Source organism: Acomys russatus, chromosome 1, assembly GCF_903995435.1.
Source record: "Acomys russatus chromosome 1, mAcoRus1.1, whole genome shotgun sequence".
Taxonomy (NCBI): domain Eukaryota; kingdom Metazoa; phylum Chordata; class Mammalia; order Rodentia; family Muridae; genus Acomys; species Acomys russatus.
The window spans coordinates 82,428,921-82,445,118 of NC_067137.1; the positions used below are offsets into that span (position 1 = coordinate 82,428,921).

Below are 16,198 nucleotides of genomic sequence, written 5' to 3' on the forward strand. Positions count from 1 at the left end.
TCTGCTCTTCTGAATCAGCTAGCCTTGGGAGACAAGAACTCTACCAATGCTTCGACAGGACTAGCTAGACTTGGCAAGCTCATGGCTGGCCAGCCCCTGCCTGAACTGACCAAACCCTTGGTGGTGAGCAAGTCAGACACTGTAATCTAGGAGTTCAGCAGCTGGGCTCACATACCACCCATCAGGAAGCTCCCCTCTGGGGCTGTAGCTCTCACATACATCCGAATGGTTAAGGGCTACATGTTTCCCTCAGGATCACTTGCTTCCTAATCAAATGGTCTTAACCTTTCTGTGCAATTTTAAGACAAAATTGTAATTTATCATGAACGGCCAGATGAGGGCAGCAGAGAGCTGACCAGGCCTGAGCCGATCCTTGCTTTTCCCAGGGAGTCATCTTCCTCCTCTGGTTCTCAGATCACATCTCCCTGAGGCTTCGAGAAGTCTCCTGCTGTACCTCTCACCCAAGGCTTCTCTTCCAAGTCTTTATCCGTGTAGAATGTATGGCTTGACATAGTACTATCTATCTACTCCCTTTGGCATTTAGGTCTTAGGAGAGAGTTAGAGACGCTGCCCCTTTCATTGTGTGTCCTAACTTACATTGGAAGTTCCTGGGATAGGCCCAGAGATAAGGATGGTTCCAAGGAGGACAGGACTGGTGTGATGACATGGTGCCGGCATGCTGGAGGCTCAGATACCGTGGAAGAGAGTGGACGTAGTCAACCCTGCAGTTTTACCCACAGCTTGGGGCTAGATGCTACAAGTCCATTTACATAGTCAAGAGAGTATTTTAGAAACCAGATGGGTATTCAAGTTTGGGTACTACAGCTAAGTTTGGGTAGAAACAAATATTTGTGCATGAACACATATATACATGCATGCATACATATATTCCAGATGAGCTCACCTAAGGCGTGTGGACGCAAGCGGGGCCGTGCTCTGGCTCCTGGGGAAATGCGAGCTTTCCAAAGTCTATTGGAGGCTGGGGTGTCACTCGGTGGCATAGGGCTTCCCTGAATGCAGAAGGTCCTGGGTTCAATCTTTAGTGCCATAAAAAATGCAAAATAAATGGAAAAAATTTTAAGTATCATGTCCAGGAACCAGAGGGGGAAAAAAACTAATAAGGCGTAGCCAAAAGGAAAGTAGCCGGGAATATGCAGTCATACTGAGGCCAAACAAACAGCCTTAGGAAGGACTATACAGTCAAAGTAACCTTTAGGTAGAAAAACTAGATAGTAAATAATAAGAGAAACATTTTGCTGCATTTCAGATTTTAGCAAAATGCAGTTACTGTGATCTGATGAAGTATGTTTAGCAAAAAATAAAATAAAATAAAATAAAAGACCCAAATGGGAGCTATGATTTTTATTATATGTGCCTTGTATCCTTCAGCGTTTTGAGGGCAGTCTGTTCTGTTTCCTGTGTGTGTCCTGTATCCCCGCATAGGTTTAATTCCTGCTATGAACTGATTCTCTCACGTTTCTGTACCTGGGAGTTCAGTGCGTATGGCATCACAGGAGTAAAAGTCAAGCGAGTCATTAAAGTCAACAACCGCATTCTGAGACTGAAATTTGAAGAGAAATTCCAAAAATGTTTGGATCATGAGGATATACACGACTCGGAGTAAGCATTGGTTCCTCTATGAGTGATGAGCACCTGCAAAAGCCTGCCTTTGCTTTTGTTGTAAGGGAGGAGAAAGAATATGCAGATTCCTGCATTGAAAGTTAACCATTTACTCCAGGCGTTGGTGGCACAAGCCTTTAGTCTCAACACTGGGGAGGCAAAGGCAGGTGGATCACTGTGAGTTCAAGGCCAGCCTGGTCTACAAAGATAGTCCAGGACAGCCAGGGCTCCGCAGGGAAACCCTGTCTCAAAATCCCTCTGCCCCCGCCCCAAAGTTAACCATATGGAAAATGCACCCTGCTAGTAAATTTATTCTGGTCCTGCATCTTCCATGGCTGAGATGACTTGATGATGTGTCCACACTGAGCCTCTTTTTGAGATTGGGGTAGCGGGATTGATGGTTTTAATGACACCAGAATACCCATTGCAAACAGCAAACTCTCACCATGGGTGTCCAGTTAACTTACTAATGATTAAGCTTTTGTGAAATCAACTCTCACCCTCTTTCTGCCTCCATTATTCCTAAGGAGCTGTCAAAAGATGCTGGAGTGCCTTTTCTATGTTTTTGATCCTGAAGTCACAGTAAAGAAAAAGCACCTGCTACAGATACTTGAAAGCGGATTCAGAGACAGTGAAACAAACAAGGTAGCACATCCTATCACTTAGAATAATCGTGCTAGAGCACATGATCTGCCGCTGGTCCTGTGTGTCTCCCCATCCGGGTTTATAGCGAACGGCTGCCCTTGTTCGGCTGGAAGCTTGGTGACGTAGTACACAGACAAAAAGTTCTACACAGGAAGTCCACCATGGCTGTCTGCCTGGCTCGGCTTTATTCTTCTTGGAGTCTTTTTTATTGGCAGCTTTAAAACCTTCTTCTTTAATTGGTTCTAGACCTATGATGAGCCTTCAGTACTACTGCAGACTCTACGTGTTGGAAACGTCCCGTTCACTCACTTGAGTTGTGCTCTTCTTTTGCCGCCCAGCTGTCTTTTCCGTTTCTGCCATCGGTCCGTTCCTTTCTACTTCTCTGTCCTCACCTTGCCGCCGCTGGTACTGCTTTGTCTCTGGGCCCCGAGTTCCGACACGTCTAGGCCACTTCCCTGCACCCTCCTGATGAGGCTGCTGTAGCCCACTGTACAGAGCGCCGCCTCCTGATTCGTTCATGTCGGGACTACAGAAATGAGAGCCCTGACGTCATTCCTCTCCAGATGTACCGCCCCTTCCATCTCTGCCTACTTCTTTTGTTCCTCTGAGTAGCCTCGTGACTTTGAACCCCTGACCTTTCCACCTCCACTTACCAAGTGCTGGAGTGAAATGCATGCACCAGCACACCCAGTGTACACAGTGCCGGGGATTAAATCCAGGGCTTCGGGTGCGCTAGGCACGCTCCCTACCAGCTGAGCCACTGAGCCGCACTCCGCTACCGCCCCCCCCCCTCCCCCGTGCTTGTTTATTTCTGTCCTGTAAAATGCAAATGACAGTGGTATGCATTTTGCAAGGTTGTTAATAGGACTTAGTTAAATAAGGTGTTGAAATGCGCCCAGATGTTTATATACAAGTCACTATTAAACATCCAAAGAGTAGAAACAACCCACATGCACATCAATCAATAGGTGAAAGGTTAGATAAAAAATACCACTAACTTGCAGTAGATGAAAAAGAAAAATACAAAGACAAATGAAATTCCGTATAAAAATGGAAGAACCTTGAAATCACCATATTAAGTGAAATAAAGCAAGGGAAAAATATTGTGTAAGTACTTAGATTTTACAAAGCCAGAGATAGAATGAAGAACGGGAATTACCAAGGTCTGGGGGAGATGAGGAACAAAAAAAAAAAAAAACAAAAAACAAAACAAAACAAAAAACAAAGCAAAAAAAAAAAAAAACCACTGTTTATTATGTACAGATCACTCCTTTACTCTTGGGGCAAAGAAGTTTTGGCCATGGGTAGGAAAGATGGTACCACAGTAATGTAAATATCCAATGCCACTAAATTCTGTGCTGAAGAGACAGTTAAAGCAGTCAGTTTTACAATGTGTATTTTTTACCACAATAAAAAGAATAACCAAAAATGGATTCTGGGACTGAGATGGTGGTATAGTCCTTTCTGTGCAGCTATGAGGTTCTGAATTCCATCCTCACCGCCCAGCTCCACTCTGGGAGTGATGACATGTGGCTGTGACCCCAGCCCCCAGCTCCACTCTGGGAGTGATGACATGTGGCTGTGACCCCAGCCCCCAGCTCCTGGGAGACAGAAGAGGCCCAGGAGCTTGCTGGCCTCTAGTCTAACAAAATTGGCAAGTAAAACAGACCCTGCCTCAAAAAAAATAATGTCATGGGTGATAGTGTCCCCACATGTTAGCGAGGCTAGTCCAAACCAGTGTGCCAGCTTTCCTACTATAGAAAAATGGCTATCATCCCTTAGACTGACTGAACGTTGAAGTGACAGTATTTTGGATATCCCCAATCCAATGGACTCTGTCGCTAAAGTTTACATGAAAAGTCCTTGGGTTACTGCTTAGTACATAGAAAGTCTCTTGTATTTTACCATTATTATCTGGACCATAAGACACCATCTGTTCCTGGCTCCCTTTTCAAACAATCTTTTGGCATCCGTTTTGGCTAGTTTTATGTCAACTTGAAACAAGCTAAAGTCATCTGAGAGGAGGGAGCCCCAATTAAGAGTGAGTTTCAGGACAGCCAGGGACATACAGAGAAACCTTGTCTCAAAAAAACAAAATAATAATAATAATAATAATAATAATAATAATAATAATAATAATAATAATAATAAGAAGAAGAAGAAGAAGAAGAAGAAGAAGAAGAAGAAGAAGAAGAAGAAGAAGAAGAAGAAAAGAAAAATAAAATGCCTCCATAACGCCAGGCTATAGACAAACCAGTAAGGCATTTCCTTAATTAGTGATTGATGAGGAGGGTTCCATCCTGTTGTGGGTGCTGCCATCCCTAGGCTGGAGGTCCTGGGTCCTATTAGAAAGCAAGCTGAGCAAGCCAGTAAGCAGCATCCCTCCATGGCCTCAGCATCACCTCCTGCCTCCAGGTTCCTGACTTTCTTGAGTTCTTGTCCTGATGTCCTTCAGCGATGGACTACAATGTGCAAGTGTAAGCTGAACAAACCCCTTCCTCCCCAACCTGCTTTTGGTCATGGTTGTTTCACGGCAGCAATAGTAACCCTAACTAAGACACTCACACGACATGATTTCTGTCCTTCTAAGTTAAGCGTATATACACGTACACCAAGTGCATTCAGGTGCCCGCAGAGGTTGAAGTGACAGGCAGTTTTCAGCTGCCATGTGGTTCTGGGAATCGAAGCCAGGTTTTCTGGAAGAGTCTCAAGTGCTCTTAACTACTGGGCAATCTCCTTGGACTTATGCTTCTAATTCTATTAGAAGGATAGGTGATAAAATCATTAGATATCCTTTCCTCCTGGCATCATTTTCATCTTGTTCCTTGCACATGGGAATTCTATGAAGTGAAAGTTTACAGTCTCTTTCCAAACGCCATCAGTTACTCACTGGGAAGATCTGAGGAACGGCTGAGCTGTGGCTCTGTGGCACAGAGAAGGCCAGTTGAGCTAGGTGCCTCTGCCACTGTGGCACCCAGCGAATAAAGATAAGTACTTGGGTCCTGCCTCAGGAACAGGCAGTAGTTTACACACAAGATGGCCGGCTTAGGTTGGCTGTGTTTTGTTCACCAGAGGGCTGGAGCAGAGAAGAGGAAACTGGCTTCTGTCTAACTGCCTGTTACCAGGTATAGCAAGTGGCCAAATGAAGCGTGTCCTGTATGTGATTGTCTGCTGAGCACAACTCAGTACTCGTCCCATATCTCCCCACCCCCACCCCTGGTAAAATAATGAATCAATGAATCCTCCTTTCTTTCCTGGGACAAACAACTTATCTTTCAAGACTCAACTAAGAGCACTCTTCTCTCTGGCTTTCCTTGATTCTCAAACAGTAGAAGCACACTTCCCTAGTTAGCAAGTTATCTTTTTCTTTTGAAGTCCATCAAAATGAAAAATAGACAAAGAAGAATTAGCAAGCCTGTCATCACAGCTGCTTGCAAAGCTGAGACAAGAGGATTATAGTTTCAAGAGCTGCCTAGGTTTCAGAGGGAGTTCAAGACCAGTCTAGAGAATCAAGACCTTATTTTAAGAGAAAAGGAATCCTGGGATTACACTTCCATGGTAGAGCACCTAGCATCGAGAGGCCCTGGGGTCAATCCCAAGCAGGTAGGGGAGGGGCACACAAGGTGTTTACCCAACAGACCCTTTAACTTCAAAAGTAGACTTACATACATTTGTTAGTCTTCTGTGTAGGGGTTAAGTCTTTGACAGTAAAATCTGTCCTCTTAGTGGTTTTGCCTTAGCCATAAATGCATCTTATTCTACTTTTGAAATTATCTTCAGCCCAAACATCCACCTAGCTTGTAGGGGCCTTCCTGGCTTCCTCTAATTCAGGGTTTCCTTCGCCTGGACATACATTTGGCAGAACTTTTAAACAACTAACCTCCTCCAAATTTCACTCAGTTTTCCATGTAGTTTTTTAAGAAACAAATTTCTTCCTTTTCAGTCCATTGCTTTCTGTATTGTGCACAGCTTCCAAAAAGGTACATCCAACCACTTGATGGGTTTAAGAATAAAATTGACTGGCTCTTGGTACACATGTAGCAGGCTGGATAGGATGAAGCCCCCCGTTGATTTTAAAGGGGGTATCTTAATCCTTGAACGGCCCCTGTGCAAGAGTAGAAAACACCGGCTAACTCCCCCCCCTCCCCAGATTGTTAAGCACTGGTCTCATCAAGAAGCAATCACTGACAAATTGTTATTATGGAACTCTCATTATGTTGAAATGCAATCATTTGTAAACCTTTCTCTACAGTGCGTAAGGGCAAGGCCTCGAGTTATAGACTAGGTTCTCAAGAAAAATCTGGCAAACGAGTGGATGGCGGCTATATCCCCCATCTCTGTACCTTAGTATATTTTCTCCTCTTAAAATAATTTTCCTTTAAATTTTTATTTTGATTCCTTCCTGTCTTAAAGCCAGAGCCACCATCCCATTACTGCTTCCTACTCGTTTCAGTTAAGGAGAATGTCTTGTTTAACATGGCTTGAGATGGTATTTTTAGGTATTGTTCATAGTGCCTGACTTCTGTCTGTCCCCTAAAAGCCAAGGTAGCTTCACGGTGCCTTTCACAGAGTCTGTAACTAAGCAAGTAGGGATGTTTACTGCAGGGTGAGATGATCATTTGCTGAAGTGTGCAGTGTGTAATCACAGGAACCACAGGGTTTTTGTTGTTGTCATCGTCATCATTATTGTTTTCTTTTGTTTTAAAGAACTTCTTTGGGTAGCTTTGGGTTTCAATTAGGAAAAAACATTTTCAGGAAAGACATAATTCTAAATAATTTGGCTGTTAATCGGAAAGTAATGATAAATTTCAAACCACGAGGTTGTGACAAGGACAACTAGATCTGAGTTCAGAGTGTGACTTTGCTGATTTCTGCTCCCATCCTTGAATGCTCATACAGTCTCTCATAGCTCTGGTTTCCTTGCTCGGAACTGTGATTCTGTTAGTTCTCTGTGTATTACTGATACAACCTGGGAAAGGTGAAGTTAGTCACAATGACATCTTAGATGTCCCCGTGCAACTGGAAGTGCTCTGTTTCTGGAAAATATTGTAGACTTGATAGCACACACCTGAGATGAACAGGATCCTTTGCCGGTGTAATACCCAACCTCCACAGGGCCTTCTTTTTAGAGTTAACAAGATCTTTCTACAAGTCCTTCTTGAAAGCTGTTAAACCTTGCACCACACGGTGCTGTTATTGGTCTTGACTTTGGCTGGTTTTCCGGGAACAAATTTTGTGCCTCATTACTTTTTTTTTTTTTTTTATAGACCTGCTTGCATGCGAATTTTCAATATTTCATTTAAATTTGACTTTGCATACCGAGGCTGCCTGTTGAGGTTATCTCTTTGCAGATTGCTTTGGCGGACATAAAATAATAAGCTGTCTGCACTGAAGTAGTAATGCTGTTAATTCTTTAAAAAATTTTTTCTTTTAAAGAATGAAAGAAAAAAGAAAAACAGTCCTCAAGTCTTCTCCTTTGCAGCTCCCTCTCGGAAGAGAAGCCGTTACCCTTGTCAACAGCCTCAGCATGTGCGAGTGCCCCCGGATTGAGTTCCTCCAGCAGAGGCACAAGGGTGACATGAAAAGCCTGGCCGACTGTGACCTCTTCAGACACGGTAACACAGACACACAGTGCTGCTGAAGCTGCGAGTCCCTCAGTTCCTCAGTCTCTTCTGGGTCATTTTCATTCTTGGTCTTATCAATCCAAGAGATTCTGCCCAAATTGTTTTATGGTATACTACATTCAGCTGTGTGTTAATTTATTCAGTTCAGCTGCGCTGTCAGCTAACTCTCCGTGTTGAGTGCGTGTCAGCCTTAGGAAGAAGAGAGCCTTTGTGCCTTTTCAGAGTCCACTTTTGCTCGCGTTGCATTGCATCCTAAGGACAAACCCAGGCATATGCACGTGTATTTCTTTACACACCGGCTTCGCAAGAAAGAGAAAAGAATTGGCTTGTATGTGAAATAATCAGATTGAGCAGTCAGGAAGGTTCAACATAAATTTTATATCCTGTGCAGAGTAAAAATAAAGAATCAGGCCTGGAGGCGTGGCTTAATGGATAAAAGCACTGCTGCTCTTCCAGAGGACCCAGGTTCAGTTCCAGCTTCCAACCTGGGGTGGTTCATAACCACCTTTAACTCCAGTCCTCTTCAGGACGCCACAGGCATGGCACTCATGTACACCAACACACACACACACACACACACACACACACACACACACACAAATAAGATATTGAAAATGTTTTGTTTTTTTTTTTTAAGATTTATTTATTATGTATACAGTGCTCTGGTTGCATGTACACCAGCAGGCCAGAAGAGGGCACCAGATCTCATGATAGATGGTTATGAGCCACCACGTGGTTGCTGGGGATTGAACTCAGGACCTCTGGATGAGCAGTCAGTGGCCTTAACCACTGAGCCATCTCTCCAGCTCCCATAGAAATGTTTTTCAACTTTATTGACTCAAAGGAATCCTTAGTATTCCACAGATGGCAAGGATCTTAAGAGTCTGTGAGGAGAGAAACATCCTTCTCTTCAGTGGGTTTTTTATTTAGTGCCTGTTAGGTCTCAGGGGGAGGAGACAGCAAGATGTCTCAGCAGGTACCTCAGCTCAATCTCTGGGACCTCCGTGATAGAAGGAGAGAACACACACACACATACACCTGCACACACGCATGCATGCACACGCACGCACACAACACAACACACACACACACACCAGGGGCATTGCTAAAATATTGTGTTCATTTCTCATTTATTATTTTATTTGTTTACTTACTTACTTTTTTTTTCTATCTTATGGCCCAGTGGCCTGACTGTAGCTACAGCTCAGTATGTAGTAAAGGTTGGCCTAAAACTTGTAAAGATCCTGCTTCAGCCTCCCAAGCACTGGGATTAGACGTGTGAGCCACCATGCTCAGCACTTAAAGTTTGGTCACTGCAACCATGATGTTCCTTCGAGTACCAGTTTGTTTATTTAACAGATATGTTCAAGCTCTTATTTTGAATCAAGCCCTGTGCTGCACGCTATGCGGTAGCAAGATAGCCATGCCTCTGCTTTTACAGAACAGTGAGGTTAAGAAACATTGCATTGGAAATTTGTCAAGGTTGTATTTGTTAAAATTATGTCTGTTTTGTCCCATTTAGGTATCATCCTCATCGCAAAGGTCTTTCTTGGCCAGAGTGTTCAGGCTCGTGAACAGGAGCCCATCAGCCAAGCCAACTACCCCATGGTTAACTCAGTGTTTGTTCCTCAGAGGCATTTCCTAAGTATGTTTGTCAAAAGGAAAAGCGCATTGCCTCATAGCTCTCAATACAAAACATTCCTCCTTAGCACAACAGTTTATCACTTATAGCTAATGGTCTAACATACCTAACAAGACCTACAAACTTTTCTATGGAAACCCACTTCTGAATACTAATGATTTTTCTGTTACTCATATCAGTGATATGTGTATCTAATTTATTTCACCAATTTCAACTATTATTATGGGAGCCATATGTGTGTGTGTGTGTGTGCATATATTTACCTACACACTTAACTCTCAGTGTAAGGAATTAGTTTTACAGTACACACACACACACACACACACACACACACACACACACACACACACACCTATAGGTATCAAATTTCATGGGTTCTCAAGTCCTTTTATGAAGTGGCATGGTGTCTGCATGTCATCTACACAGTCCTCCTGGGTACATGACACCATCTCAGTGTTGCTTTATTACCTAATACAGTATAAATGAGATGCTGCAAGTCATAACTGTACTTGTTGTTCCAGGAATAGTGACAAGAAACAAATCTAATCAAGAAAAAAAAATCTGTACACATTGTACACATTCACCATTCTTTAAGAAAAGGACAAAGACATTTATCCTAAAAACAAAAAGCTTCTACTCTGCAGGGTTTTTTTAAAATCCATGGTTGAGAAGCCATGGGGAAGAGAGGTTCATGTGTGAGTGTGTGCAACTGCGCACATACAAATGTGTCCAAGTGTTAGTTTTCGAGTGATTCTTAAAAGGAACTTTTAATAAAGCCTTGAGAACACTACGTTCATCAAGGCTCCATGGTGATTTATTCAGTGGTAAAATGAAGATATAAGAGGGAAGCGTGGAGCATAAGCATCAGCCCTGCTCTGTAGGGAAAGGGCCGAAGTCATCCTGCCATCCACATGAGGGCACAGGAGGATGCTTGTAACACCCTCGGTCGTTTAATTGTGGGGAATTGTTAGAAGGATTTGCTGTTACTTCTGCATCTGTGTTGGAGTGAGAAGCTTTCCCATGGCCTCAGCATTTGTCTTGCTTGATTTGTTTGTTTGTTTGTTTGCTCTAGATTCCATCATAGGAGAAAGAAATTGCGATTGCAGCTACCGGCAGTACAAGTGGTTTGTCTTTGACCACGACCTTGTTTTACCGGAGTACATCGTTGAATTTGAGTATACCACAGTGGTATGTATTGCTTACAATCTCCAAAAGGCACGAATTTCTTAACTTGGAGTGGAAGGATTTGAAATCCTGTCATTTACAGCCAGCTTATATCATATATGCTTACCGGTGCTGTGTGTGCATGTGTGTGCATGTGCAATGGTTGTTCCATGAAGGACCAAATTTTCAAAGCATGTCAGATGTTGATTGTGTGAGCACACCACAGGGTTGTTATGTAGTCATAGCCTCCCTGGGGAAGATTCAAAGCCTATGGATGCCTATAGAATAAACCTGGGTGGCTCCCTCCACCTTATCCACCCATCCCTTACTTTTACCATGGCATCCACCTAAGAGGTTTGTGGGTTTGTTTTCAACACTTTTCTTTTGACACATATGACAACACACACAGTCTTAGTAGAACCAAGCTCTAGGTCTTGCTTTTCCCAATACATTGTAAACATATTTTGTTTCGTTGCACAGAGATGTATGATTTCTTCTTCCTCTGGGTGTATACTATTCAGAAAAACTGGTTGAAGTTCTCCTGTGTTGATAACAAGTATATGTTGTATGTGGTTTTTTAACTATTTAAAATACAATTTGAGTGAACATTATTGTAGAGGTGTCTTTATATGGCTGTAGGAGTTCCGATGTAAAAGAGAGCTATAAAGAAAAGTATAAAGTCCACAGTTACAGGCATTTTACATTTTGATATTGCCCCATTTCCTTCACAAAGGTTTGGCCATTTTACACATTTCCACTCTTTTTTTTTTTTTTTTAAAGATTTATTTATTACGTATACAGTGTTCTGCCTGCACATATGCCCACAGGCCAGACGAGGGCACCGGATCACATTATAGATGGTTGTGATCCACCATGTGGTTGCTGGGAATTGAACTCAGGACCTTTGGAACAGCAATCAGTGCTCTTAACCTCTGAGCCATCTCTCCAGCCCCACATTTCCACTCTTACAGGCCACATCTTCCCTTCTGCTTTATGTCTGATAATTCCTAGACCCTTGTTTGTGTTCTATGTCATAAAATATTTTAAGTTTATCCTTTGTCAGTTTTGAAAACTCTTTATGGGTAAGAATAGACACATTTTATGCCTAGCCCACTATGTGAATATATGCTTATATATTTACTAGAGTGATTTTTTTATTATCCTAGATGATTTTTATAGCTACAACAAGTCTATTCTTTGCTGCCTATTTTGTTTTTAAAATAACAAATAAGCAACTGAATTTTCAACACTTGAAATATTTTCTAGGTCCAAGTTCACTCTTTATTTTCCACATTAAACAATATTATTCTAGAAGAAGGCAAAAAATATTCTGAAGGATTAGTGTTCTCACAGGATTTGAAATTTGATGATGAAGTTATAAAGATGGAGCCCAAGATTAAGCCCCGCACAAAACTCATTAGTCTGGACGATAAGACGATCTTCTCCCTTGCGAAGACTAACGTCTACAGCCACATTGTGGTGAGTACTATGGGAATAGAACTGGAAAAGGGAAACTTGAACTTGGAAATGTGAATCTAGTGTGTGGAGTCCAAGTTACTAAGCTACTACCTGACATTGCCAGGTATCGTATAATTTGATTGGAAAGTACCCAGCCCCCTCTTTGTATGTAGACCAGACCAGTATTCTCCAGTAGTGACCAAGTGAGAACCATGTCTGCAACATTAAGGTTTCCAATGACTCCGTCAAAAAAATTAAGACAAACTAATTTTAATGATACATTTTATTTAAGCCAAATATATAGAATATCTCAACATGCAATCATTATGAAAATTAAAAACACATATTAAAAAAATAAAAATAAATAATAAAAAAATAAAAATAAAAACACATATTAGTAATCAGTCATAATTTTATAGTGCATTTTTTTTTTTACCAATATCACATCTCAATTCAGTCTAGCCATGTGTTGGGTGTTGAATAGCCACTTGAAGCGGCTTTCCAGTAAGCGAGTGATTTTGTTCTGAATGATCAATAATCTCTCTTTAAATGAAAACAAAATGCTTCAAAATTAGTCGCTAGTATTAACCAACAGGTACATGACAGCTTTATCTTTACAAACATATCAGCAGCTTGTGAGCCTGTGATGAAAGCGACGTCCTGGTCACTGAGTCAGCTCTACTTGAGGCAATGACCTACCCCTGAGCTTCTGACTTTGAGACTTGTCAGTTTCATATGTGCTGCCACCATCTCCAAGCTCCGTCTCCTCTGACCTACTCTACTGTCACAGCCTTCTACCGAGGACCTCTCTACTCTGCCATAGCAGTTGTGAAACTGCAGAAAGTACCACTCACATTGTAGTCTGCTAATAGATATGAAACTAAATAAAATTCAGGACGGGAAAGGTGGCTCAGCCATAAGGCGCTTGCCACCAAGCCTGATGACTTGTGTTTGAGCTCCCAGACCCACCTAGGAATAATAGAACCAGAGGGAACAGTGGTTGGATAGACAAACCAGAGGTGCAGCAAAGAAAGCCCTGCCCCTATGCCTGACCCACTCAACCTAGTGTAATTCTGTCAAAAGGCATGTCTGGCCATGTTGGCCCAGTCCCACCTCTGACACTACTCCTATTCAAGATTCTCAATGTGTCAACATGACTCCACAACAGTCCCAAAGAAGACTTGGCCTACAAGCTATTGCATGGCTTGATGATCCATTGCCTACTTGCCCACAGTCTTTCCAGAGTACCCTCCCCTCAGGTCTGCTCTGCCTCATGTGTGCTTAAATGTGCCATGCTCTCAGCTTACACAAGGCCTCCTCATTTGCTAGCCATCCCCTGATCTCCCTTGTACTTAAGTCCCGCCTCTCTTAGAGCTCAACTCAAGCACTGAAAGACTTCTTTCCTCTGAGCCCAGCTGTGCTCCCTGGTTATATGCTCTCTGTCTTTCCTGATTGGTCATTTGTGCAAGAGAGAGACCTTTGACTATCCCTAGTCCTCTGGCTTTCCAGAACCAGGAGAACAATGTGAGGTTGAGTAGGATGCATTGAGCCTGAGGTCAAAAGAACACCTTTTAAACCGTAGAGTAGTTGCTTACAACTATTTTCTAATACCCATTGACATAATTTCTTATCGAACCAGTGTTATGTTGAAAAAAAAAAAAAGCTAGACACAAAAGGTGGATATGGCTTTTTCTTAAATTACCATAAGAATTCTATGGACTGCCACCAACTCCACCAATACCCAACACAGTGTATGGCACTCAATAAATACTGTTTAGTTACTAGTTCAAAATGCTTGTGTGTGTGTGTATGTGTGTGTGTGTGTGTGTGTGTGTGTGTGTGTGTGTGTGTGTGTGTGTGCTGGGTTGCTTGCTTGAACCCGCAGAAGCAGTAAGTGGATACACCCTAAGAAGCCAATGTTTCCCCACATAGCACTTTCTCACTGTAGGTACCATGAGTGCTGAAACATGGACAAGGATACAGAGATGATTTTGATCTTTGAACCTGATTACATGACTACAGTGCCACATCTCTAGACCCATTGTTAAGAAGAAACTCCTAAAGCAGCAGACTGCAAAGTTGAAAATACGGGAACTTGACAGCTCTAAGTCTATTTCTGAAATTACTGATTTCAGATAATATGTCTTTCGAAGTGTTACAAAATTGTGTCTGTGGAACTGGGTTGCCACCATCCACTGCATATTTAAGTGTAGACAAGGTTAAGGGCATCGAAACTTGTCATCGTTATGTTAGGGCCTTCATCATCTACTGCTTGTCAAAGTGCAGAATGGTCATCACAGAAGTGGCCTTCTCAGCAAACATGTTGAGAAAAATACCTCTTTAACTACAATGCTCAGATTTCCACATAAAAATGATGAATTTTTATGATAACATTTAGCAATGAAATGTCTTTAAAAAGATAAATGCACTTGCCTAGACTGAGGCCCCACAGCATTTCCCTAAACTTAAAGGGATTAAATAAAATTCAGGAAAACACCCACAGAAAGTGGATGCTGTAAATAAAAATAGAAAATAGGAGCAAATAAGACTTGATAGCACTTGGCCTGCTGGGGATATATTTGCATTTATTTGACTGCTCTAATTGACACTTGTAATAAATATAGGTATAAATAAATAAATAAATAAATAAATCAATCTGACTATACTGCACAAAACCAGTAATTTCTAGGTCTTATAATAAAGTCCTCATTATCATAGTAAGAATGTCCAGACACTTGTTTTTTTCTGTCCTTTTTGGGTATGTGCCAACATGATAAAAGAAATTCTGGGTGCATTTCTTATTTTCCCTTTAATCTCCCAATTTTATTATGACAACAAAAAACTAAATAAAATTTTCTGATGGGGCTAAAGACCAGATAGTTTAGTTTTGCAATTAAACTTAGTTGTTTAGGGATTAAGATGTTTTTAGGTCTAGATAGATGTTTTAAATTGATAATGATGAGATATGATAGATATTGATTTACATTCAAAACTTTAGACAAACCAAGGCTTCCAAATACAAATAGCCAAAACATTATGAATGTAACATTAATATAATTCCTGATTGGCTCAAGGTTCTTCTTGCTGTGGGTAGTTTATTGTATATGTGTGTAATAATATAAATTTATATGTAAAAGATAAAATGTATTTAATAAAAAAAGAAAAAAATTGCCAAAATAAACTAAAATATACCCTTATAACTTATGACACTGAGCTGTATATTCTCTAATAGGCAGTCAAGTGCTAAAGAGTTGTTGGTTGTAAACCTGGCTTTTATATTTACTTTTTTTTTTTTTCACCTATAATTTGCTCTGATTTAGCTATGTATAAATCGGTGAATTAACAATTAGCTACTTGTTCTCATTAGATTTCTATTGTTTTGACAAACACCCTAGCCAAAAGCAACCTGGGGAGGAATGGTTAACCTCCGTTTACAGCTTTACAGTGCAACCTGAAGGAACTGGAGGCCGGAGCTGATGCAGAAGCTCTTATAGGAACATAGTTTCAAAAGATCCTAGTGTCTTGTGGGAGTAGTGAGAACTTCAGTCCGACTCGAATGCAGCATTGTGATGGTGGAAGAGCAATGAGTAATTTGGAATTCAAAGAAGATGCATGAAGCTGAGGCGGGAAATGTAGGAGGTTGGAGCCACATTAGGATGATTTTTTGAAAGCCAAATTCAGACATTTTTAGTTTTCAAGGAACAGACTCTTCTACAGATCCTGACTTTGTTATTTGTGGGTGAACTTAACGGCAGTCAGCTGGTGGGATGAGATGCAGAGGGAACTGTTGCAGTGGTCCAAAGAGGGGTCAGTCTGGATGAGACACTGGTGTGGGCAAAGAATGCTCAGCTGGCATGAGAAGTATTTCTATAATCAAATGTATATGGAAAAGACGGAAAAGGGGTGATCGATAAATAGTTACTTTCTTAAGCCAGACAGACTTAAGAACATCATGATGATGATCATAATGATGAAGAAGAATTCCATTTTAGGTAAATTAAGTATGATGCATCCATTTCAGAACAGTGTGCACGAACTTAGCCTT

The 16,198-nt window shown here is 41.5% G+C and overlaps 1 protein-coding gene across 1 annotated transcript in view; it reads left to right on the top strand.

The window, feature by feature from the left end:
* Positions 1-16,198, top strand: part of Lrrc9 (leucine rich repeat containing 9) — an 80,731-nt gene that overhangs the window by 20,250 nt on the left and 44,283 nt on the right. The window contains exons 12-17 of the mRNA XM_051147353.1: positions 1,444-1,620; positions 2,148-2,265; positions 7,748-7,880; positions 9,412-9,534; positions 10,616-10,719; positions 11,962-12,174. Coding sequence (XP_051003310.1) covers positions 1,444-1,620; positions 2,148-2,265; positions 7,748-7,880; positions 9,412-9,534; positions 10,616-10,719; positions 11,962-12,174 — 868 coding nt within the window. The remainder of the gene's footprint in view (positions 1-1,443; positions 1,621-2,147; positions 2,266-7,747; positions 7,881-9,411; positions 9,535-10,615; positions 10,720-11,961; positions 12,175-16,198) is intronic.